The 24,255-nt window shown below is 38.7% G+C and overlaps 1 protein-coding gene across 1 annotated transcript in view; it reads right to left on the reverse strand.

Moving 5' to 3' along the window:
• The window catches only part of Gnmt (Glycine N-methyltransferase), a 61,996-nt gene that overhangs the window by 35,655 nt on the left and 2,086 nt on the right, over window positions 1–24,255 (reverse strand). Inside the window, exons 2-4 of the mRNA XM_067155474.2 lie at window positions 4,571–4,815; window positions 2,795–2,922; window positions 413–548 (exon numbers count right to left, since the gene is read on the reverse strand). Coding sequence (XP_067011575.1) covers window positions 413–548; window positions 2,795–2,922; window positions 4,571–4,776 — 470 coding nt within the window. The 5' untranslated portion in view covers window positions 4,777–4,815. The remainder of the gene's footprint in view (window positions 1–412; window positions 549–2,794; window positions 2,923–4,570; window positions 4,816–24,255) is intronic.

Genomic DNA, 24,255 nt, shown 5'->3' on the forward strand with positions numbered 1-24,255 from the left:
TGGAGGATGGAAAAATTGGAAAGGATAGGGAAGGAAGAGGCCGTGGCCTTAAATAAGGTACCATCCCGGCAGTTGCCTAGAGAAGTAATGGGAAACCACGGAAATCCACTACGAGGATGATTAAAGAGGGAATCGAAACCCCTCTACTCAGTTGACCTCCCGAGGCTGAGCGGACCCCGTTCCAATCCTCGCACCACTTTTCAAATTTTGTGGCAGAGCCGAGAATCGAACCTGGGCCTCCGGGGGTGGCAGCTAATCACACTAACTACTACCCCAGAGGCGGACTATTATTATTATTATTATTATTATTATTATTATTATTATTATTATTATTATTACGAAAAGACGTGAATTTAATTGACATGACATAATAATTTATTTTCGGAAAGGAAAGAAACGAATTTGAAATTACCTTTGGTCCATCTGGTCTCCGGTCTGATCAGGCATGTGGGCGAAAGAATTGCCGAGACAGATGACAGCATCGAAACCTCCTTCTAGAAGGTAATCAATATCATCCGCTAACGTTAGCCAGTTTGCTTCTTCAATAACTGAAAATAAAATCAGAATATAATTACAGATTTATGCAATCTTCCCTAAAATTCATACCATTTCTGATTAGTTACTGTCCTTTTGCCTACAGATTGTTCATTATTGAAGAGGTAGATTTTTTCTTAATAGGGCAAATCGTAGGGCCTTTTTTCTCCATCATAAACTTTCACTTTTCTAAACCCACTCAAAACACAAATTTGAACTAAAATGTAATTTGATGTTTTATTTCTTGGAGAAGGAATGCGAAATGAAAATTTAAAAATCCAAAACAAAAGTAACGGAGTGCAGTTGAACGAAGTCAGGTGATGCAGGAAATATTAGATTAGGAAATGAAGTCATAAAGGAAGTAGATGAATACTGTTACTTTGGTAGTAAAACAACTAACGATGGCAGAAGTAAGGAGAATATAAAATGCAGGCTAGCACAAGCAAGGAACGCCTTTCTTAAGAAAGGAAGTTTGATCGGTTCGAACATTGATATAGGAATCAGAAAGATATTATTGAAGACTTTTGTTCGGAGCGTGGCATTGTATGGAAGTGAATTATTATTATTTAGCGTATGATGCTACAGTTGACAATCGAGTTCTTAACAGACACACAAAAAATTGACTTTATATACATACAACATATATATATACAAACTCCACATTAAAAAAGGTTAGTGTGGGGTTCTTTCAGTCTCTTAGAGATGAATGCCCAGCTCTTCCAGCCAAGAGAGTACCTCAGGGGTCACTCGGTGAATGTCCTCGATGGAACCAGCAAAAGCTCGCAGAGGGCAGTCCTTCAGAATGTGCAGGATGGTTTGCACTTCAGCACCACAGTCACAAGCTGGAGAGTCTTTCCAGCCCCAATCTTGCAGAGCAGAAGCACTTCTTTCTACTCCGCAGCGTATCCTGTTGAGTGTGGTCCAGGTGGAGCGAGAAAAGTTGAACCCAGGCAACTTTGTATTTGGATCCCTGATGTTGAAAATGCCATGAGGGTGTGATTGAGACCATTCGCGTTTCCATATTTCATCAGGCTTGAAATGTGAATTATCTAATTCCTTTGCCGTCTTCCAGGCAGGTTTCCGAGACTTGAGTCTCATTACGGCATTTTCATCTGTATCCTGATGTATTGGGAGGTAACTGTTCTTCGCCACCCTGGTCCACAGTCTAAAGAGGGCGTTTTGCCGTCTGATGTGAGGAGGCTGAATGTTGCTCAGTAAAGGTAACCATTGAATAGGAGTAGAGCGCAATGTACCAGATATAGGCCTAATTCTCATTGTGTGGTGCAGTTGGACATCAACCGGACTAGTGTGTAAGCTATTGAGCCATACAGAGGAACAATATTCAGCTGGTGAATGTACTATTGCTAGAGCAGTTGTTCGTCATGTGCATGCATCTGCGCCCCATGAAGTGCCAGCTAGTCTACCCAGCAAGTATGGAAGTAGCTCAGAAAGAGAACAGAAGCTTTTAAAAATGTGAGATGATAAGAAGATGGAATTACGAATTAGTGAGAGAACGATTTGGCGAAATTTGACCGGAAGAAGAGGTAAAATGATAGGACAGATCTGAATACATCCAGGCCTTGTTCAGTTAGTTTTAATAATAATGTTATCTCCTTTACGCCCCACTAACTACTCTTTTACGGTTTTCGGAGACGCCGAGGTGCCGGAATTTTGTCCCGCAGGAGTTCTTTTTACGTGCCAGTAAATCTACTGACACGAGGCTGGCGTATTTGAGCACCTTCAAATACCACCGGACTGAGCCAGGATCGAACCTGCCAAGTTGGGGTCAGAAGGCCAGCGCCTCAACCGTCTGAGCCACTCAGCCCGGCCAGTTAGTTTTAGAGGGAAGTGTAAGCGATAAAAACGTCAGGGGTAGACCAAGGTATGAATATGACAAACAGATTCGTGTAGATGTGAGATTTACCGGTAGTAATTACGTAGAAATGAAAAGGTTAGCATAAAATAGGGTGGCATGGAGGGCTGCATCAAAGCAGTCTATGGATTGATGACCCAAACGACAACACTATTTATTTACAACTAATCTGCATTTAGACATGTCTCCCTGGTGGAAGATTCCCTACCATTTTATTTTCATATTATATTCATATTATGATCTTTCCTACATTTAACAATAAGCTTATTCGTCTACTAATATCATTCCATGTTTGATAAGTCTGTTTTTTTTTTGTTTTTGTTTTTTTTACAGTGGTGTCACACGTTAGCCCTGTTTCCAAATAAGAACTGTTATATCCACACTTACCCCATTTATCGAACATGGGTTCCTTCCTACGATTCCAGCGAGCTTTCAGTGCATACTTGAGCATTTTGTCCGATGCATCTATGGACACCACCTCAAACCCTTCTTCTAAGAGCAGAATAGAGTCAATTCTGTTGGAGTAAAAAAATCAATATTATAGTCATCCTGAAAAAAATTAATAACAAAATAAATATTATTAATAACTGTCATGTCTTTCAGCGTTCAATTTATAAATACATCCATAAATAATTGACAGCTTTCCTTCCAAAACTCACTAGGAACTTTTCAACTAAGAGTCCAGTTATTTTATCTTCTTCTTTCCCTACCTCTTTTTCCTACACCTGTGGGGTCGCGCGTGCGAACTGCGTAGCACATGTGAATTTGACCCTGTTTTACGGCCGGATGCCCTTCCTGACGCCAACCCTATATGGCGGGATGTAAGCACTATTGCGTGTTTCTGTGGTTGTTGGTAGTGTGGTATGTTGTATGAATATGATGAGGAGAGTGGTGGAACGGACACATAAACCCAGTCCCCGAGCCAGAAGAATTAATCAGAAGCGATTAAAATCCCCGACCCTGGCGGGAATCGAACCCGGGACCCTCTGAGCGAACGAGTCGGACAATGCAGTCATTTAATATGTGAGATTAAACATTCGCCGGTAGCATTATTTCATGCAAAATTATACTAAATCACTGTAAATTCTCAATGAGCCTGCCTGGTGGCCATGCTCGTTTGTCTATATGGCCTGGCACCGTGGTTAGCTGGTTCGATTCTCGTTGGTGGAAGAAAATGTCACCGACAGATGGTGGTATGCAATGTATAATCACTAGATTGCGTACCAAAAGACTGGATTTAATTCCAAACCTATCCGCAGTGTTCTAATGGAGTGAGGGCATATGACGCTGTTCATGATTATTCGTTCGTCAGATGGCGACGTAAAGCCTTGAACAGACCCCTCGGTGTATTCGACAGGAGTAGACCCTACGACGGCAGCGGGATTCACCGTCTTCTTTCCTACTATCATCTCATTAACTCTTCTGATGACGTTGACGTCAAGAAGGACATCATGTCGTAAAAGCTCGATACGAAGATTCATCTCACTTCATACGCGACCCTGTAGAGAAACGGGACAAGGGACTAGGTTTACAGCAATACCCACTATTTCCAAACAGTTCCCGCGATGTCTTGTCAGCAGTTGATGACTTGGAATGGGAGAACGTAACATCGAACTTACATTTTGTTTATTTGTAATAGTAACATGTTCCAAGAGTAATAATATTTAAAATTTGTAGCAAGTAGTATAAACCAGATTTTTAAAGATCAAGAATTTAGGAAAGAAAGCTCATAATTATACTTTTGTGTTATTTGCTTTACGTCGCACCGACACAGATTGGTCTTATAGCGACGATGGAATAGGAAAGCCCTAAGAAATGGGAAGGCAGCGGCCGTGGCCTTAATTAATGTACAACCCCAGCATTTGCTTGGTGTGAAAATGGGAAACCACGGAAAACCATCTTCAGGGCTGCCAACAGTGGGATTCGAACCCACTATCTCCCGGATGCAAGCTCACAGCTGCGCGCCCCTAACCGCACGGCCAACTCACCCGGTAATAATTATACCTTAGTCTTATAAAAAGATAAGCAAACTTGTAATTTCATGTGGCTGTTTATATCGTGCCTCGGGACCTCCATTTTTACCTAGAATACGATACATAGGAGCGTACAGTACATGGCAGTTAATCAAACCTGTTACATGAACCAATACATGGGACTTCTCACCCTGTTCCACAAGCCACGTCCAGCACTCTCTTGCAGCCTTTCTCTCTCAGAAGTCCCACCAAGAAGTTCTTGTAGTACCTCGTACGGGAGCTCTTGTCTCCTATGAACACTTCCCACACCTTGGCTGCCTTCCCGTCCGCATATTGGTCCTTAACGCCCGATGCTGGCGTGCCCAAGGAGCGGGTGAGAAATACGCTATCAACCATTGTTTTGTTTTCCTTCTTTCTTCTTCGAGCAGGTAAAACCTAAAGAGAGAAACAAAGATTTCAATTGGATGTTACTTTTACAACACTTGAACTATTCACAGACTTATCAACTTGCTAAGTTAAATGTAATTGCCTTGTAATTGTCTTCAAAGTTGTCAGCTCATTCATAGTTTGTGAGGCTAGGATCAAGAAGGCAGTGCGTGGCTGGTAGGCTTTTACTCTGAGAGTTGCAAATTTCGTACCGAAGGTGTTTGAGAAGAAGGATGATACTTTTGCTTCAATTGCGAGAGGCCATCATGAGTAGTATTTTAGAGACAAACCTATAGTTGACGAAGAGAGTTATTCTCAGATTCTGAACAATTTCGTATGAACCGATATTATTTGTGAAAGTGAGTGGTAGTGATCGTTGCTTTAAGGGTACGGCCACACGAGCAACGTTTACTGATGGAACTCGGCGACAAATGAAGCAGCTGCAACTGACGCAAATGAGATGGACTCACTAGAGCCGTAATTACTGCTCTTCGGGGAGTTATGTCGCAACCATGCGGTGGTCGCGCTATCAAGCGTCAGAAACCATTCCCGTTGCCGCAACCATCATATCACAGTGTGCAGGCTACTGAACGAGTCACTTAGAAATAGCAACCCAGGCATTTGATTTCGTGTGACTATTCTTCGTTATGTTCACTCTCCGTGCCGTAAATACTTGGGTGCTTTTGGACCTCCAGAATTAGACATTCGCTGTCTACAAACTCCACAAGACTCAAGTATTAAATGAAACACGCGACAAATGAATCTCATGTGGCCAGGCGAACTAGCAACAAATACTGCTAGCAGCGGCGACGCGTGACGTTTTGAAAAGTGTTATCACACTCCTTCTGAGAGTACGGTATATTGTTGCTCGCACCGCAGCACTTTTATGGGCAGTACAGATGCCATTTCATAAAACTGAAAGACTTGAAAACAGATATTACTTTTGTATAAGATAACATCATTTGAAAGTGATGAAACGGCACATAATATATTGAACATTAGTGAGCATCAACATCACAGAAACTAGCAGTTATAACGTGTTTGTTAAATTTATCCACCTCATTTATAAGTCATCTCCATTTCAAATGCAACTCTCATGTATTAACTTTGTCTCACTATCTATAACCCTAATATACTAGTTGTAAAATAAGGTTTGTAACTGGATATAATAATAATAATAATAATAATAATAATAATAATAATAATAATAATAATAATAATAATAATAATAATAATAATAATAATAATAATAATGTACTAATTAAAACTAGTTCACATCATGCAAAACGCATGACAGGCTACTCATGCACTCATAAAGTTCAAAATTAATTTCTAACGGAGGTTTAAGATTTACCTCAGTATTTCCTATTTGTACTTCAGGTCGATAGCACGGCATTTTGTGACATCAAAAATGTCTATCACAGCATCACAGAAATTAAGCTTCTTCATTTACTCAGAAATTTATTCTCAATCTCAATCAAAGAATGTGCAGAGAGCCTGTCCTCTACTTGTGAATTTCTTTGGGAGGTGTGTATCCATTTTAAGGCTGAGAAGCTTCTTTCAGTGGAAGCGCTAGTTGCGAGGATGGTGAGAATGAGGCTTATCAATGTCGTTGCTTCTGGATATGCTTTTTTAAGACTACTGGTGTGCAAATATTGGTAGAGGTCGTGTGCACTATTTTCAACAAGGACTGGTTTCGTGTAGAGGACAAACAGTTCACTTTTAAGTGTTATGCAGTCGAAATGTTGTCCATAGGTCTTCACTAACGACTGATATGCACTGTTCGGGAACTTCTTCGTGAAATTGTTAAACTGGTCAATATTAATCAATTGAAGGAACTCCTGCTTGTTAATATCAGCAAATATATCTGATAGTTGCACGGACATAATGTAAATTATTTCCAAATACAGTCGGAGGTACGATGGTTTCTTAGTTCCCATAAAGTCAATTCTCTGGCGCTTTTGAGGGTAATCTTGTCTCCCTTCATTGTCTTGCAACTTTGACCGCATAGTTTCAAAAGTACCGTATTTCTGATTGTCTGCAAAAGCGCTTTAAACTGCTGGATATCTCTGGGGCAGAAGACAATATCACATATTTTCTTCTAAAGGATCTGATACAGACCTTCAGATTGAGGGAGCACTTCAGTAAATAAATTTAATAGGAAACAGAAATCAAAGTCTAGCAAGGTAACATTGTAACACGTAGCTTGAATTCTCGTTCCACCGTCCCATTCGTCTGCGTTATCTTTCATTTCTCTGAAGATTAAAAGAGATCTGTATAGACAGAGGACATCTTCAACCAGCCTACCAGAATATATTCATCAAGTAGGCGCTACTGTTGGTAATCGTCTGGCATAAAATGTAATACGCATATTTTATTGTATAGTGCAGCAGTTAACCTTCAATACCGATGTGTTGTTGTAGGTGTGATCTGTGGGTTTTGAAATGTCACAGAAGCGATTTGGATAAGGTGTACAAGAAAGAAGGGACGTTACGCTTATATACGAATTATAAGATCTGTTCAGATCATTTCCAGGCCAGCGACTTTAGAAATCCTCGACAATACCGCCAAGCTTATGTTACCTTTTTGCTCTAATTGTACGTAAATATTCCTTAAAGCATCACTATCGACAACATTTTCATACTTTTCTTTCTTTATCCCTCTTCTCAGATTAAAGCCGGGATTTTATAGATTATCTTTCTGTTAGTAGGCTTCATGTTAGGAGGAAAATTGTCCAGCTATTAAATGTTAATTCGCCGGGCTGAGTGGCTCAGACGGTTAAGGCGCTGGCCTTCTGACCCCAACTTGGCAGGTTCGATCCTGGCTCAGTCCGGTGGTATTTGAAGGTGCTCAAATTCGTCAGCCTCGTGTCGGTAGATTTATCGGCACGTAAAAGAACTCCTCGGGACTAAATTCCGGCACCTCGGCGTCTCCGAAAACCGTAAAAGAGTAGTTAGTGGGACGTAAAACAAAAAACATTATTATTATTAAATGTTAATTCATTGCGTCATATGTGTAAGGAATATCTTTCTGTTAGTAGGCTTCATGTTGAGAGGAAAATTGTCCAGCTATTAAATGTTAATTCATTGCATCATATGTGTAAGGAATGTGCCGATATTTTTATTGACAAGTGTCTTAATGTGATGATACAATGTTTTTAAATGAGAAAAAAGACAAATCCAACCGTAAGAGTTCAGGCAGGAATGCTAAAGCTAAAAAAGTAATGCATAAATGAAAGATCAAGCCATTTCACACCAGTCCATTTCACTTCTTGTTTATATGTCTAATTTCAGTCTTTGAATAATAACCTTTTAAATAATTCTTTATTCATTTATCCAGAATTGCTTTAGCAACTTCGAAGTTAATATCTCAATAACACTTTCTTTCTAGACATAATTTATTTATCCATTTCCGTATATACATTTCCATTGATATTTGAATTTAGCGCGATTTGTTCAGGTCAAGTCACTAGGAGCGCCACCGTCGAATTGTCTCCCATTTTAGCAAGGCGAAATCCGTAAGTGTCGCGTATTATCTCTATTGTATTTGCTAGCATTTCACCACACTGACAGACATTCTTGTAACTAGAGGCGGCAAACTATCGATAGTAATCGCCATCGATATTTTCCGATATTATGAGCCCTACTATCGATAGTAATCGATAGTTTACACCTATCGATAGTTTACAAAAGGTGGAACGAATCATATCATTATGCCCGAAAATAGAACATTTATTGAACACAATCCAACAAAAAAAAAATCAATAGTAAAAACAACTATGTGATGCTATGTAATTTCTGAAATTCAAATCGGAATCACTCATAAATCTCATCAGTGGCACGTCCGAGACATTCTCGGGCTGCACGCTCTTGCCCATAACTTGACCGCCCGAGAAATTCTCGTTCAGCTGCAGTGTTCATTTTTCGATCGCCCGACATTTTCTCGGGTATAGTAATATCTTTGGAAATATGTTTAACAGCATTCTCAACAGATGGCAGGAGAGTTTTCAGTTGCTTTCATGAAGTTTTTGACCTAAAATGTGCCTTATCTTCTCTCGCCTACATACAGTCTCTGACAACATATAAATATCATTTTTTGTTAGGATGAATTGAGAATCCCACCTTCCAAAATGCTAAATAGTCTTTCTTCTGGCACTGAAGTCGCAGGTACGGAGAGATACTTAAATGGCAAATAGCCGTACAATTTCTGTTAGCGCGAAAAATAAGCCAATGAAGAAAAAAAAAAGATCGATGACTATCGATAATAGGCAATTGACTATCGATGTATGACGATAGTGGTCGCTATCGATAACTATCGATAACGCTATCGATAGTTTTCCACCCCTACTTGTAACACTAGAGCTGGGGACGGAGCGGAGCGGAGCAGTTGTTGTGACGTCATCACCCGGTAGTACCGAGTGAACTACCGAGTAAATGTCCTGACGCGGGACGTTTAAACACGTTATAGGTATGCACTGCGAAGGTATTGCATCCCTCTATTAATACCCTTCTCTCACAACGTAACAACTGTAAATAACTGCATATATATTCACTATAATTGTTATATACGTAACTGCTAGGGAGTAGGAGGTAGTATGTGGAATAAATGTTAGTTACTCGTATAGTTAACTCATTCGAATAGTGAAACAAAGTATGGCGCATACCTACCGAAAGGGTTTGTATACAAGGGGATTGGAAGTTAACAGAAAAGTAATGTATTAACAATTATTTCGTAAGTTCATGTGATACGGTACGCTGTTAATGAGAAGAATAACCTGAATATAAAGAATCTTATCAGAATATAATGAAAAACACTGACATAATTTCATCTACAGGATGACAAAAGTAATTACGTAAATGAACGTTGACTGGAATGTCCTTCTTTGCAAATGTGATTACAAAACATATCTGACAACATACTACTACACGTCCCAATGCCAAACAGCTATCAGTAGAATGCTTCTATAAATACAGTTATTATATTATATTATATTATATTATATTATATTATATTATATTATATTATATTATATTTGATGTGCCACCACCCGTCGTGTATGTGCGGCCACAAAATTTGCATTTTGCTTGTTTCCTATTGTCAGTGATGTCAAAAAACTGCCAGGCATCCGACGGTTTTCGTGGCCATTGTGGAACAATTTTCTGTAAAAATTTCTTTAAATTCCTTTAAATGTTCTAAAAATATAACTACTATCTACGAATATGTTTAAATATCACACTAACACCACAAATATAATCTAACAGACTTTACATTATCTACAAAACATAACAAGCGAAGGAAATATATACGTGCATTCGAAACAACACAGATTGAATACAGGTACTTTCGTACGTGTGTTGTGCGCTACACAGTGCTCAGGTCCTCCGCGAGTACTCGCAGTTGTAAGCGGAGGGGATCGGTGGTGCGCTCTACCGCTACAACCGGATTACTCATCGGTATTACTCGCTCCGTCCCCACCTCTATGTAACATAGTGATGGGCATATCGAATGTTTCCTGCTATCGATTGTTAAACGATAGTCCAGGAGAACAACCGAATGTTTTTATTCGATAGTTTTCATTCGGTTTCCGAATTGCTGACATTCGTTACGGTAGTTACTAATTACTGCAATATGCACGCTTTTTACAGTGTACGGTCTTATATTTACTCTGATCCTTGCAATTTCGGCTCCCACAAGATCTGTGCTAATCATTAGGAGCAATTTATAGAATACTCATTAACATTATGGACACTGGGACCACATAGGCCTACTTATTTTAATATGAAATATTTAATGGTGCACTTTGTCAGTTTTAGGTTAGGCAATCTCTCTTCGTAGGAGGAAGTACAGTAAAATACATTTTTATTTATTTAAGTGGTATCATGTCAAACAATATACATGTGCAAACGCCCGTTAAACATAGCTCTCTTCAAAGCTGTCATAGATTTTCAGATACTTACATTATATTTTAAAAAATTGCATTTTAACATGAAAAAATACAACCAAACCGCGAACTAAATGAAACACACATGTAATAGAACAATAAGCATTTATATGTGCAGTCACTAATAATATGTCGTGGAAAAAAGTACATAAAGTAGCTAGATCAAATGTTTTCATTCTGTGCACATAGAACAGGTTAGGATAACTAAAACAATATGTTAAACTTGCAGTATAATTAATCAGACACTTAGGCTACCACTGTCTTCCTATAATCAAAGATTTTTGTTCAGGAATATTAAAAGATCTAAATGTTTTGCTTTCAGCCTGTTTCTTCTTTCATTCATCTGGGCAGCTTTCGAAAATATTATTCCTGCTGGAACAGATATTGCAGGAACTGTGAGATATTTCTGTGACAATGTGTATAAGAGTTCCATGGCAGATTTGTGTGTCTTCCAGAATTCTGCTGGACTGCTTTTTTTGCCCATGTAATGGAGAGAATAATATTTACGGACCATCATTGGATAATGTTTAAAATTCGCGCGCGATAGTTGCTCTCCTAGACCGTAATACTATTGCATTGGTTCCTATCGTTTCCTTAACATTTGACTTACGTACTATCGTTTTGAGCGAAGTGGGAGCAACTGCTGCAGGAGAATTCAGTATCATATAGACCGAATGAAACATCGAATGTTGTTGAAAACAATCGAATGAAACGGTAGTTTGAGACTATCGAATAATTCGATAGTTTTCATTCGGAATGCCCATCGCTAATGTAACACTCCAAAGAGATGTTTAGAGAGAGAAACAGCAGAACGGTCACCGCTTACATCATTGAACCTCAAAAATCTCTCTTAAATTTCGACTTCGGGACTAACATATCTAAATACAGTCGAGAGTTGTGCTATGTTATAAACGTCTGTACTTTCATCCAAAATAATGGAAATAAAGTTTGCTTTCCTAACCTCGTCTTTAACTTCGCTGGCTTCAATAATATAGTTTTGAATGTCACGTGAAAGTCCTGAGAAAACTGTAGATGTTTCTAAGTGGTGCCGAAATATGCCATCTTTCTTAGCAATTAACGCTAGTAACTCCCTGTTATTAACTCTGTTATCATATTCTTCAGTTTCTTGATGACCCCTGAAAGTTATCAGCACATGAGAAGGCATGACGTAGAAATGATCGCATTTGACGACATGACGTTATTACTAAAACATTACCTGTTCTCTTTCTGTTGCAGACCGTGCATTGAAAATGTGAGCTGAGTTGCCAACATATCAGTCGATTAATCACTAATCTGCATAGGGCTGTCGCCCAGGGGGCAGATTCCCTATCAGTTGTTTATATATTTATCGAACATTTCTCTTGATAAATTATTTCAATTCCCGATTTCTCTTCCTATAAAATATTTGCCCCAGTTAGTTCTCTTTTCTTTCTATTTTTTTTCTCGTTCAACGTTGCACTAACATATCGAAGGTTTTGGCGTCTAACGATGGGAAAAGGCTAGGATTCGGAAGATAGCAGCCATAGCATTTGCCTGTGTGAAAACGAGAAACCACGGAAAAGTATCCTTAGGGCTGCCGACGCTGTGATTTGAACCAACCATCTCGCGAATGCAAGCTCAAAGCTACATGACTCTAACCGCGCGGCCAACTCTCTCTTACGGCATGTTAACGTTATTCATATCCATTTCATTGTGAGTTAAGTTTGTGTTCTCTTTTCAAGGGTTACAAATAAAATGTTAAAAATTAAACAATTAAAAATATCAAAATGTCCGCCTCTGTGGTTTAGTGATTAGTGTGATTAGCTGCCACCCCCGGGGGCCCGCGTTCGATTCCCGGCTCTGCCACGAAATTTGAAAAGTGGTACGAGGACTGGAACGGGGTCCACTCAGCCTCAGGAAGTCAACTGAGTAGAGGTGGGTTCGATTTCCACCTCAGCCATCCTGTAAGTGGTTTTCCATGGTTTCCCACTTTTCCTCCAGGCAAATGCCGGGATGGTACCTAACGTAAGGCCACAGCCGCTTCCTTCCCTCTTCCTTATCCATCCCATCCAATCTTACCATCCCACACAAAGCCTCTGTTCAGCATAGCAGGTGAGGCCGCCTGGGCGAGGTACTGGTCATCCTCCCCAGTTATATCCCCTGACCCAGACGAAGCTCCAGGACACTGGCCTGGAGGCGGTAGAGGTGGGATCCCTCGCTGAGTCCAAGGGAAAAATCCGACCCTGGGGGGTAAGCAGATTAAGAAAGAAAGAAAGAAAAATACCGTATCAAAATATTATATACCAGTATAATATAAAAATTAAAAATAAATAATCCACCGCCCTAAGCAGCTTCCTAGTCGGCCTAGGCCTAAAGAGGCCTCTGTATATGGATCATCCAAATATCTGACGACCATGCGAATAAGCTCAAGACCAACAGCCTGGTGCCAAATAGGAAGGGTTTACCAAACTGCTACACTGACCTTCAGACAGAGTCGTTTGAACAGGGAAAGAAACGAGGCATGCCTAAACCTAGAGTAAAGTCTGCAAAGAATACAAAATTGCAAATAAAAGGCCTAATTGCTTTCAGTTGGGGAGTATGAGTTTGTGACCACAGGGCCCCTTGCTGAGTCTAACATTTGTTCCACTTAATTGTGGTAGGTTCCTCTCTTTCACCCTCCTGATCTGACCTTTCTTGTACCACTCTCATTCCCTTTTGACAGTATTAGATTTGCGAGGCCTGTTACTTACCTAGACTTTTCTTAAACGATTGCAAAGAAATTGGAAATTTATTGAACATCTCCCTTGGTAAGTTATGTATTCCAGTCTCCAACTCCCCTTTCTATAAACTAATATTTGCCCCAATATGTCCTCTTGAATTACAACTTTATCTTCATATTGTGATCTTATCCACTTTTAAAGACACCACTCAAACTTATTTGTCTACTGATGTCATTCCACGTCATCTCTCCACTGACAGCTCGGAACATAGCACTTATAATACCAATATAAATGGTCTGTTATTGGACATTATAAATTTTCCAGCTAACTCATTCCTGGTTGCCAGTGTTTTGCCCCATTGTGCTAAGCCGGGCTCATCAGTTGGTAAATAGCACACCCACCAAGATGCATCATCTGATGGCCAGGCAAGCATCAATTTTTGGTAATGAGACAAAGTCTCTCATAGTGCAGTGGCACTGCCGATGGCTCCAAATAGCCTACGCAGTGGCCTCCACGGTATGCACTAGCCATGCACCTTCGGGACTAATATTTCAGGTTCCCTATGGGAATCAACATTTATATCAACATAGCACTTAGTCGAGCAGCTCGCCTCCTTTCTGCCAAGTCTTCCCAGCTCAAACTTTGCAACATTTTTGTAACGCTACTCTTTTGTCCAAAATCACCCAGAACAAATCGAGCCGCTTTTCTTTGGAGTTTTTCCAGTTCTTGAATCAAGTAATCCTGGTGAGGATCCCATACACTGGAACCATACTCTAGTTGGGGTCTTACCAGAGACTTATGTGCCCTCTCCTTCACATCCTTACTACAACCACTAAATATCCTCATAAGCATGTGCAGATATCTGTACTTCATATTTATGTGATTACCCCAATGAAGATCTTTCCTTATATCAACACCTAGGCACTTACAATGATCCCCAAAAGGAACGTTCACCCCATCAATGCAGTAATTAAAACTGAGAGGACTTTTCCTATTTGTGAAAATCACAACTTGACTTTTAAACCCGTTTATCATCATACCATTCCCTACTGTCGATCTCACAACATTATCGAGGTCATTTTGCAGTTGCTCACAATCTTGTAACTTATATATTACACTGTACAGAATAACATCATCTGCAAAAAGCCTTATTTCTGATTCCACTTCTTTACTCATATAATTTATATATATAAGAAAACGTAAAGGTCAAATAATACTGCATTGAGGAATTCCCCTCTTAATTATTACAGAGTCGGATAAAGCTTCACCTATTCTAAATCTCTGAGTTCTATTTTCTAGCCTTGAAGCCTTCAACTTGAGGGTAAGGTATTTTGTTAATTTCATTTTCGTGCCAACTAAAATTGTGACCAAATGCTTTTATTGGCAACAGCCACGCTTAATTATTTCTATGTCAGGCAAGCACGTGTTACTTTCACTGCTGTTCTTATTAGTTCATTTAAAGGTTTTGTTCGAGGTTTTGGCACAAATATTTTTGGTGAGTAGGCCCTACATATGTTTTCTTCATAATTATTTTGATCTGAGAGGTTGTAAATTGGATCAATAATTCTCTTAAAACAGGAATGTTAAGAATACTGCATAAGGATTAAATTAAATATTTATATTAGTTCCTCAGTTTATAAATTCACTTCAATCAATACTTCATTAAAAGAACGGTCTTGTACAATAGCAAACAAATTTTGCTCAGTGAGAGAAGTTCAAGATAAGAAGTGAAGAAAATGTTGTTAATATTGCATATTATATGGAAAATTCTCCTAAAAGGTCTGATCTTTGCCAACTTCCTCAACAAAGAGAAGAATTTCTTATGGTTCTGTACCAATGTACAAAGTTATTTCAGTTAAAGGCCTACAATGAACTTTTTCATTTTTTAGCATATGGCCTTTAGTGCTGGGAGTGTCTGAGGACATGTTCGGCTCGTCAGGTGCGGGTCTTTCGATTTGACTCCCTTAGGCGACCTGCATATCATGATGAGGAAGATGACACATACACCCAGCCCCGTGCTAGAGAAATTAATCAATGATGGTTAAAATTCCCAACCGTTCCAGGAATCGAACCCGGGACCCCTGTAACCAAAGTCCAGCACGCTAACCATTTAGCCACGGAGCCAGACTTTCATGGGGGTGACCTACATGTACTGCTGTGTGGGTGTGTTGTCAGTGGGTGTAGGTGTAATTGTTGTATTGGCTAGAAATGGGCAGAAGTGGCCATGGCCTTAAGAAAGGTACAGTCACACCATTTACCTGGAGTTGAAATGGGAAACCTTTCGAGGATAGCCAACGGGTGATTCGAACCCAACCCTGTCTCTCAAGTATGATAATTGACTGTGCCGCAACATTTATATTACTGTAAGTGTCGTGTGTTTTTCCTAAGCGCATAGTTTCAATGCATTTTATCCCATGTACTTGTACCTACATTATTTTAACCATTTCTGATGTTTATTGATTTAGTCACCAGTGAGTGACCCACAATTAATCCAGATTATTGGTGTTTTACTGTGTTTCTTGCAGACACCTCTAACCTACTGTCACCGAGCTCGATAGCTGCAGTCGCTTAAGTGCGGCCAGTATCCAATATTCGGGAGATAGTGGGTTTGAACTCCACTGTCCACAGCCCTGAAGATGGTTTTCCGTGGTTTCCCATTTTCACACCTGGTAAATGCTGGGGTTGTACCTTAATTAAGGCCATGGCTGCTTCCTTCCCACTCCTAGCCCTTTCCTGTCCCATTGTCGCCATAAGACCTATCTGTGTCGGTGCGTCATAAAGCAACTTGTAACCTACTGCCAACCAACAGGTTCACTTGAATAGAAATTTCTTTATTGATGAGTTATTACCCTTACCTCCTTTAATTTCTTTGTGGTATGCCCCCTTGGTGGACAGAAATTTCACCATCAGAATGTTGGCCAGCAGGGTAGGAGAGGACAATTTCTAATCACGACAATGTATGCCAGAAGCCTGGATTCAATTCCAAACCACTCCATATAGTTCATATGGAGTGAGGGCATATGACGCTGTTGATGACGATCCATCCATCGGATGGCGATGTTAAGCCTTGAGAAGACACCTTGGTGTAATTTGACATGAGTAGGCTACATGTCGACATGGGTTTCACCCTCTCCCTACCTCCTCATCATCATCTCCAACCCAGATGCGCAGGTCGCCCATGGGAATCAAATAGAAAGACTTACACCAGACAAGCCGAACACATCCTATGAACTGCCAGCACTGAAGGCCATACTCCAAATAGTAATAATATCACAGAGAGCTTGACTGGGTCATTTTTGACAACCTCAAAATAACCAAACAAAACATAAAATTTGCGCTGCTGAAATAAGATGAAATATACAGCAGGGAATGTTTCTTTTGAAGGTCCTTAACTATCACTGTTCTGCACAAAATCCTCCAGCTTTGCTTTCCTTGAAATTGCGGGCAGTTTGTTCAGTACTCCTATTCCATAATCTGCCATTAACTTAGCATTTTAGCCCCCTGAAACCAGGACTGATTACAGAAAAAGAAGTAATTTATTCAAACCCTGTTGTCTTGTCACTTAATTCTTTCTTTTAATTACTTCAATTATTAAAAGAATACTTAGCAGGAATGTGCCGAAAATGTTATTCGTTGCAGCTAACCGATTCATACAGTGCCACAACAAGTAGTGGAGACTCACACAGGAACGTATAGCATGTGCTGTGAGAAAGGAAAGCAGGGGTATATTATTGCGAAGGCCATAGACATCGAGGTATGATTATTACCCACTTACTGCGTTCATTCATCAGTCTGGCAGCCTCATTCAGTCAATGTGTCTATGTCTTACTTTGTTAGAGTGTAGTCAAATAGGCTACTAAATGACTTATTGTATGATAACAGTGTATTTCTATTTAATTGCAATACAAGTAATTGTTGCTCTGGTGAAAGTGTGATTGTACCAGTATTTATTGAATCAAAATGTTCCGTCTGTCAGTGAAAAGTTGGCGTGGAATGACATTAGTAGACATATAAGTTTGAGTGGTGTCTTTAAAAGTAGGAAAGATCACAATATGAAGATAAAGTTGGAATTCAAGAGGACAAATTGGGGCAAGTATTTGTTTATAGGAAGGGGAGTTAAGAAAAGGCTAGGAAAACAACGGATAGGAAATCTGCCACCTGGGTGACTGCCCTAAATGCAGATCAGTAGTGATTGAGTAGTAAATAGTGAGCTATCAAAATTAAGTCAATAGACTGCCAATCTTTAGTTTTCTTTCAAAATTTGCTCAGAGACCATAAAATACCATTTTGTAACTATTATTTTATTTTGATGTCTACCCCCCCCACCCCCATTCCCGCTCTCTCCTACCCCACAAACCCAGGTATTTTTGTTGTCTATAAATTCTTTTGTGGTCCCCCTCCCTGCTTCTAATTTCGAATATTTGCCACTCCTCCCTTCTGGAATTTTTCTTTTCTGTTCTACAACAGTGTTTGCTTTACTGTTAAAATAGTACCGGTAGTTTAATGTTTTTCTGCCATAACAAGACTAAACTGAAAACCATACAGACTAATGAGGAACAGAAATTTTCAATTTTCAAAGAGACGATGATAGCAATGGATACGGTACTCTATGGACACCTGGCACAGAATTTATTGCTGTCACAGATGCTGCATTTCTTAACAACTCAACTTAGAGAAAGCCTAGTGCAAAAGCAGAAAAAAATAATGTACTGTACACTACAATATACAGTATTTATTTATATGTTTCTTATTTTTAATATCTTTTTTAGGATATATGTATAACCTACAAACTGTATAATCTACACACACAAAATCCAGAGTTTACTGTATGGATTGTTATTGTTTTAAATTTTTTGCACTGTGGACCGTTGGTTTCTTGAGTTTATGTTCATGTAGCACAATATTTACAGGCATGTTCTTGTTACCGCTATTTTCATTGTTGTAATGAAATTTTATATTTGATTAAAAATTAAGTTTGCCTTGGGGTATCATAATTTAATTTCACTAATTGAGAATATAATATCAACAAGAATTGAAAGTATTCAAGCTCTTTCAATTGCTTAATGTGGCTTTTGCTAGCCTGGCAGAATTACGTAAAACTGTATATTAATCCCATAATTACCAATGTTTCAGTTTAGTGTGACAGCAGGCGAGGAGTTAGATTGCCACAACTCTCCAAAATACTAGCGGCTAGTGTATTATCAAGGCACCACTGTGAGCCTTCTTTGTAGCAAATGCAGCAGCAGTGCATTAGGGAAGATATCAATCTCTACTTGTCCTTTATGTCAAACATGTGCTTCATTGTCTGTTGTCCATTCACAATATTGTTGTGGTCTCTTTGCAGCTGCTTACAATCCTGTAACTTATTTACTGATCTATACAGTATGTTGTCACTAGGGTTGCTACTTTTTGATATAAAAAATAAGGGACATCAACTTAAAACTACAGGATTTTTCAGAAAAATAAGGGTCCTTTCATAAACACTAGAAAATCAAATGTTAGGTACCAATTTCAATTTGATTCTAATTAGTTTCATTAACAGAATAAGATTATTATTGTTATTCGTAAAAGGAACTAACTTGCACCCTTTAAACAGCACATACAGTACAATACGTCTGATATCTTAACACTGATGTTTCGATAAGCTTTAAATTTACATAAATTCTGAAGTTATCAGTCTCAAACAGCATGAACAATCATGTTAGAAATTGGAATGCAAGACCTACAAAAGTACGTGCTGGAAAATAAGGTGCAGCATGCTCAATGTTATGCCTTTGCTGGCAGGTCCTAGTATTTACAGTGCACTATGTCTTCTGGTATAGGCTAGAGCAATTTTGTTATTTTCATAGATCTGTCTCTGTCTCATCCTTGGCTTTGACAATATGAAAGTGACTGAGGTATGAGCGTTGCTAGTAATGCCATTCCTTATGCAGCCAGTCCCTGCTATGAATGGTGTGAAAATGTTGCTCATAGGGTCGGTTGGTGTATGCATTTCAGTGGGCTTGGCAGACTGATATGTAATAGCAATTCTGGCTCGGTGAGGAAAGCAACGGGAAACTACCTCACTCCTCATTTTCCTAGTACACCTCTTCAGTGATGCCTAGGCCATCTATGACAGCTGATGGGAGAGCTGTTGAGGATCCCACTAGCGGCATCGCTGACGGATTGAATGTACATACATGCTCAATGTTACCAGCAAATGGTGGGACATCACAAGATTTCCTTTTTCTGAGGTTTCAAAGGGAAAAATAATGAAGATGCTTTGAATTTTAATGGCACTCAAATCAAATAGGATTTTAAAATATTTAGAGACGAAAAAGAAAAAGGCTTGGTTTTACAGGACAACAGTTCATAATATGGAATGCAAAATTTCCACCTCAAGTACGGGATGTCCCGTATAATACAGGAGAGGTGGCAACCCTAAATGTCATTTGCAAAACGTGTTATCTGATTGAGGATTGCAGTGGTGTCTCAATGGCACACTAGCATCTTTGAAACATGTGGCAATTCAACTGATGGACCTGTTGCCACATTGAGTTCATAACTGAAAAAGGCTACAGAATTTGAATTTCTGGTGATCTTTATATAACTTATTTGATTTATTTTAGATTTGATGGTGATTCATCTGTCAGATGGCAATGTAAAGCCTTGTGGTATTCAACAGAGGTAGGCTATGTGCTGAAACCGGGTTTCACCCTCCCCCTTCCTACAATCATATATCACGTTATTCATTTCATCTCATTAGCTCCTCTGACAAGGTTGACGTCAGGAAGGACATTGGGTCATAAAAACTCACAACGAAGAGTCATCTCACTTCATACCCACCCCCACACCAATAACTGAGTGAGGTTCCAGGTCAAAAAATAGGGGAAAAAATTATTGTTTTTTTGAAAGCACATAGATTGTTCTGTTTAAATGGACATGGTTTCTGTTCATAGCTCTATTTTATCATATTGTAGTCTTTTGAAGGTGATGATTTAAGGAGAGACATTGTATGCACGGTATACACTAGCAATGTGTCTTGGTGGGTGGGTCTTGATGAGCCCAACTTAGCACACAGGGGGCGAAATGCCGGCAACCAAGAATGAGTTAGCTGGAAAATTTATAATGCCCAATAACGGACCATTTATACTGGTATTATAAATTTACTCATTCGGGACAAATATTTCAGGTTCCCTAAGGGAATCAACATCTATATCATCTGATAGCCAAGCAGGCATCAATTTTGGTACCTAATGAGACAAAGTCTCTCATAGTGGATTAGCACTGCCGGTGGCTTCAAGTAGCCTACGCAGTGGCCTCCACAGTATGCACTAGCCATGCGTCTTGGTGGGTGTGCTAGGGACCAACTGATGAGTCCAACTTAGCACATGGGGGTGAAATGCTGGCAACCAGGAATGAGTTACCTGGAAAATTTATAATGTCCATAACGGACCGTTTATATTGGTATTATAAATTTACTCATTCGGGACAAATATTTAAGTTCCTTAAGGGAATCACCATCTATATCACTTATATCTTCATAAATATGTTCTCAATGCACAAAAATCTTATTGTCATCGTACGATATCACATAAGTATCAGCTGTTTGGGATTACCAGGTTGATCACGTGTTCATGTGATCCTTAAGACAAGATGCTCCTGATGTCATCACTGGACAACTTTCTGGCAGCCATTCTACTTCAGGAGCTCTGCCTGACAGCCACCACTTACCACATGTAGTTACTTTCGAATAGGTGCTGCAATTTACTGTATTTCTTTTTGTATAAGTACTTGAAACCCTACACCACATTATGAACAAGTGGTGTTCACCTGCCATTATACGAACAGTTAAAAGTGAAAACGAATGACACTTGGGCTTCATACGCATGGGAGTATTAGCTGACCTGAGTGGTGTTCAAGCATAGAGGGAAAAGTGTTAACATGAAATTTTCAGTACCATTATAGGTTCTTTCATTGTTTTTCATCAATCTGAACTAAAAGCTAGTTGTTAAATAGCACATTTCCACTCAAGAAAATGAAATATTCTGAAAGAAATACTCAACTAAAAGGCGTGATCTTTTTTAATATTAATATTTCTTGAGAAACAAATTATTTTGTTAGATCAAATCACTCAAATTACTCCCCATAGCATAAGGAAAAAACTGAGATCAGTATGACTTGCCAAATAATCTTTGTCATGACAGGTGTATGCTGTTTGCTGATGATGTAATACTATAAATAACAAGGATCAGCTACAGCAGGAGATTGATCGTGTTGTACTATGGTGTGATGTGAATCACATGGCTCTTAATGTAAAGAAATGTAAATCTGTAACATTTACCACAAAAAAGAAATATACGATTGCGTCTTACTATATAAAAGATACTAAATTAGTTAGAGTTTCAATAATAAGAAACTTAGGAGTAATATTTGATGAAAAATTAACTTTCAGTGCCCATGTTACAAAAATAAAGAATGATGCCAACCATATGCTCAGGTTTATAATAAGGAGCTCTAAAATTATTTTCTCAATCATTGATAGTTGTTCAGTTATTCACTAGCCTTGTTAGGAGTAAATTTAGAATATGTATCTGTAATTTGGGACCCGCGTTCAAAGGAACAAGTTCATGCTATTGAAGTTGTTCAAATTTTTTTATGTTATCTGTATTATAAAACAGATAATACATTATGCCCTTTTGATATACCGCAGCAATATCTAAGAAGTAATTTTAACCTCATGTCACTATGTAAGAGAAAAATTATTATTTCGTTAAGAACGTTAAACAAAACTGTGAACAATAAATTTTATTCCATAGGACTGCTGAATTTTATCTCCTTTCATGTTCCACAAGTTAGAGCTCACAAGAACACTGTATTTCACGTTCAAAGATCCAGAAAATCTCATCACTTGAATTCACCATTTCTTAAAATGCTACATTTTTACAACACATTTGCTGCAGGAATGGATTTATTTTCAGAATCACACACTACCATTAATAAACATTTAAATGTCTGTGTTTCTAATTTATAAATTCAAATCTTATACCCTACTTTTTTTAAATATATAAGGTATTTATTAGTGTAGTCACTTATTACTTGAGTTATGTCTTAGTTTTTATTCCTGTACTTGATAGTATGGAAATGTCCTTAATGTACTTTAGATTGTTATTTTCATTCTTCTTCTTTATCTTTATTTTCATTACCTTTTATTTTATATTTATTTTTACTTACATATGTAGTATAAGTATTGGTGTGTTAAGAAGGTCTACTGGGCCTACTGGCTTAGTACTTTAAAAGAGACAAATAAATAAAAAATGTTAAAAAATGTATGGTTTACTGTAAATAAATTATTAAAGAAAGAAGTTTTCAAGATATATCTTAACAAATTAAGCTACCAGTACCAGTTACTTCGTAAGTTCCCTATATGTGGTATAGATTTCACCAAAATCAGTTGATTTATAAATTGTTTTGCCCAACAATGTCAGAAGGTTACCATGGTGGTCAACGCTCCCTTAACATGTTCAGTGCAGAGCACATCATGGGACAGGTGCTACAAAATGTGAATCACAGATTTCCCGCATGGTAAGAAAGACTCTCCTTGTCATCCCGCACATCGTGTAAGCCCAGTCTACTAGCAGGTTCATCCATAGACAGATTTGCGCAAGTGTATTCCATTTCCCACATATCTCCTCTCCACTTTTTCATCGTACGTCATCATTCTTTTTGGAATCTTTCAGCAGCAAGATAACTTTATTGCAAGGTGAGACACTGGATTTTCTGTTTGTCATTACTTCAAGAGAATTATGGGTGATTCCACTTTTGAAATAAATTCCACTACTGCAATGAGTTCAGTGTAAGGACTGAGGCCCGGCCAATAAAAGGCTTCGATAGAAGAAATACCGCCTCGGCAGTTTTACAATGATAAAGACATTGTGATGTAAAATTCTATAATTGAGAAGTGTAAATATGAATACATTTATGTTTGTAATCATAATTTATGTATTTGTTTGTTGCCCTCTGTAAGTAATGGATAGTAATCTACCAACGCGCCTGGTGCGTGATCCGCATGATGACCAGTGTTATCTCTCGATTTCAACCACCGTGCAGGTCATATGCCAGGTGTGTGAATGGGATAAGTCCGTGAGTTCAATAGAACTTGTCATTTATTCTTGCATCATATTTATGAGTAACATGAAAGAAGTTATAGTAATATTTTTTGACTGTGTTATGATGCTCATGTTATCATTTTACTTATATTTTGTTCAGATGGCTGACAGTGCACTTCCTTCAACATCACGAGGCCTGCCCAATAAAAGGCTTCAAGAGAAGAAATACCGCCTCAGCAGTTTTGCAATGATAAATACATTGTGATGTAAAAATGAGAAGTGTGTATATGAATACATTTATGTTTGTAATCAGAATTTATGTATTTGTTTGTTGTCCTCTGTAGATAATGTACAGTAATCTACCAACGCACCTGGCGCGTGATCCGCCTGATGACCAGTATTACCTCTCGATTTCAACCACCGTACGGGTCATACACCAGGCATGTGAATGGGATAAGTCCACGAGTTCAATAGAACTCGTCCTACCAATGTTCAAAACTCCAATTATTATAACTTTTAAGAAGTTCCGTGCAAATATTTTTCTCAGGTTGGTGGGTATTAATATGCACTGAATGTGTTAAAGAGAAGTTATATTTGAAGATAATCAAAGTAAAAAAAGATTGAATAACGCTATTCTAGTGATTACAATAGCAGAGGCTTTTATGCTGGGAGATCCTAAATCCTTCACTTGCGATGGTAATCTACAATAAACTACTGAGGT

Source organism: Anabrus simplex, chromosome 11 (assembly GCF_040414725.1).
Source record: "Anabrus simplex isolate iqAnaSimp1 chromosome 11, ASM4041472v1, whole genome shotgun sequence".
Lineage (NCBI taxonomy): Eukaryota > Metazoa > Arthropoda > Insecta > Orthoptera > Tettigoniidae > Anabrus > Anabrus simplex.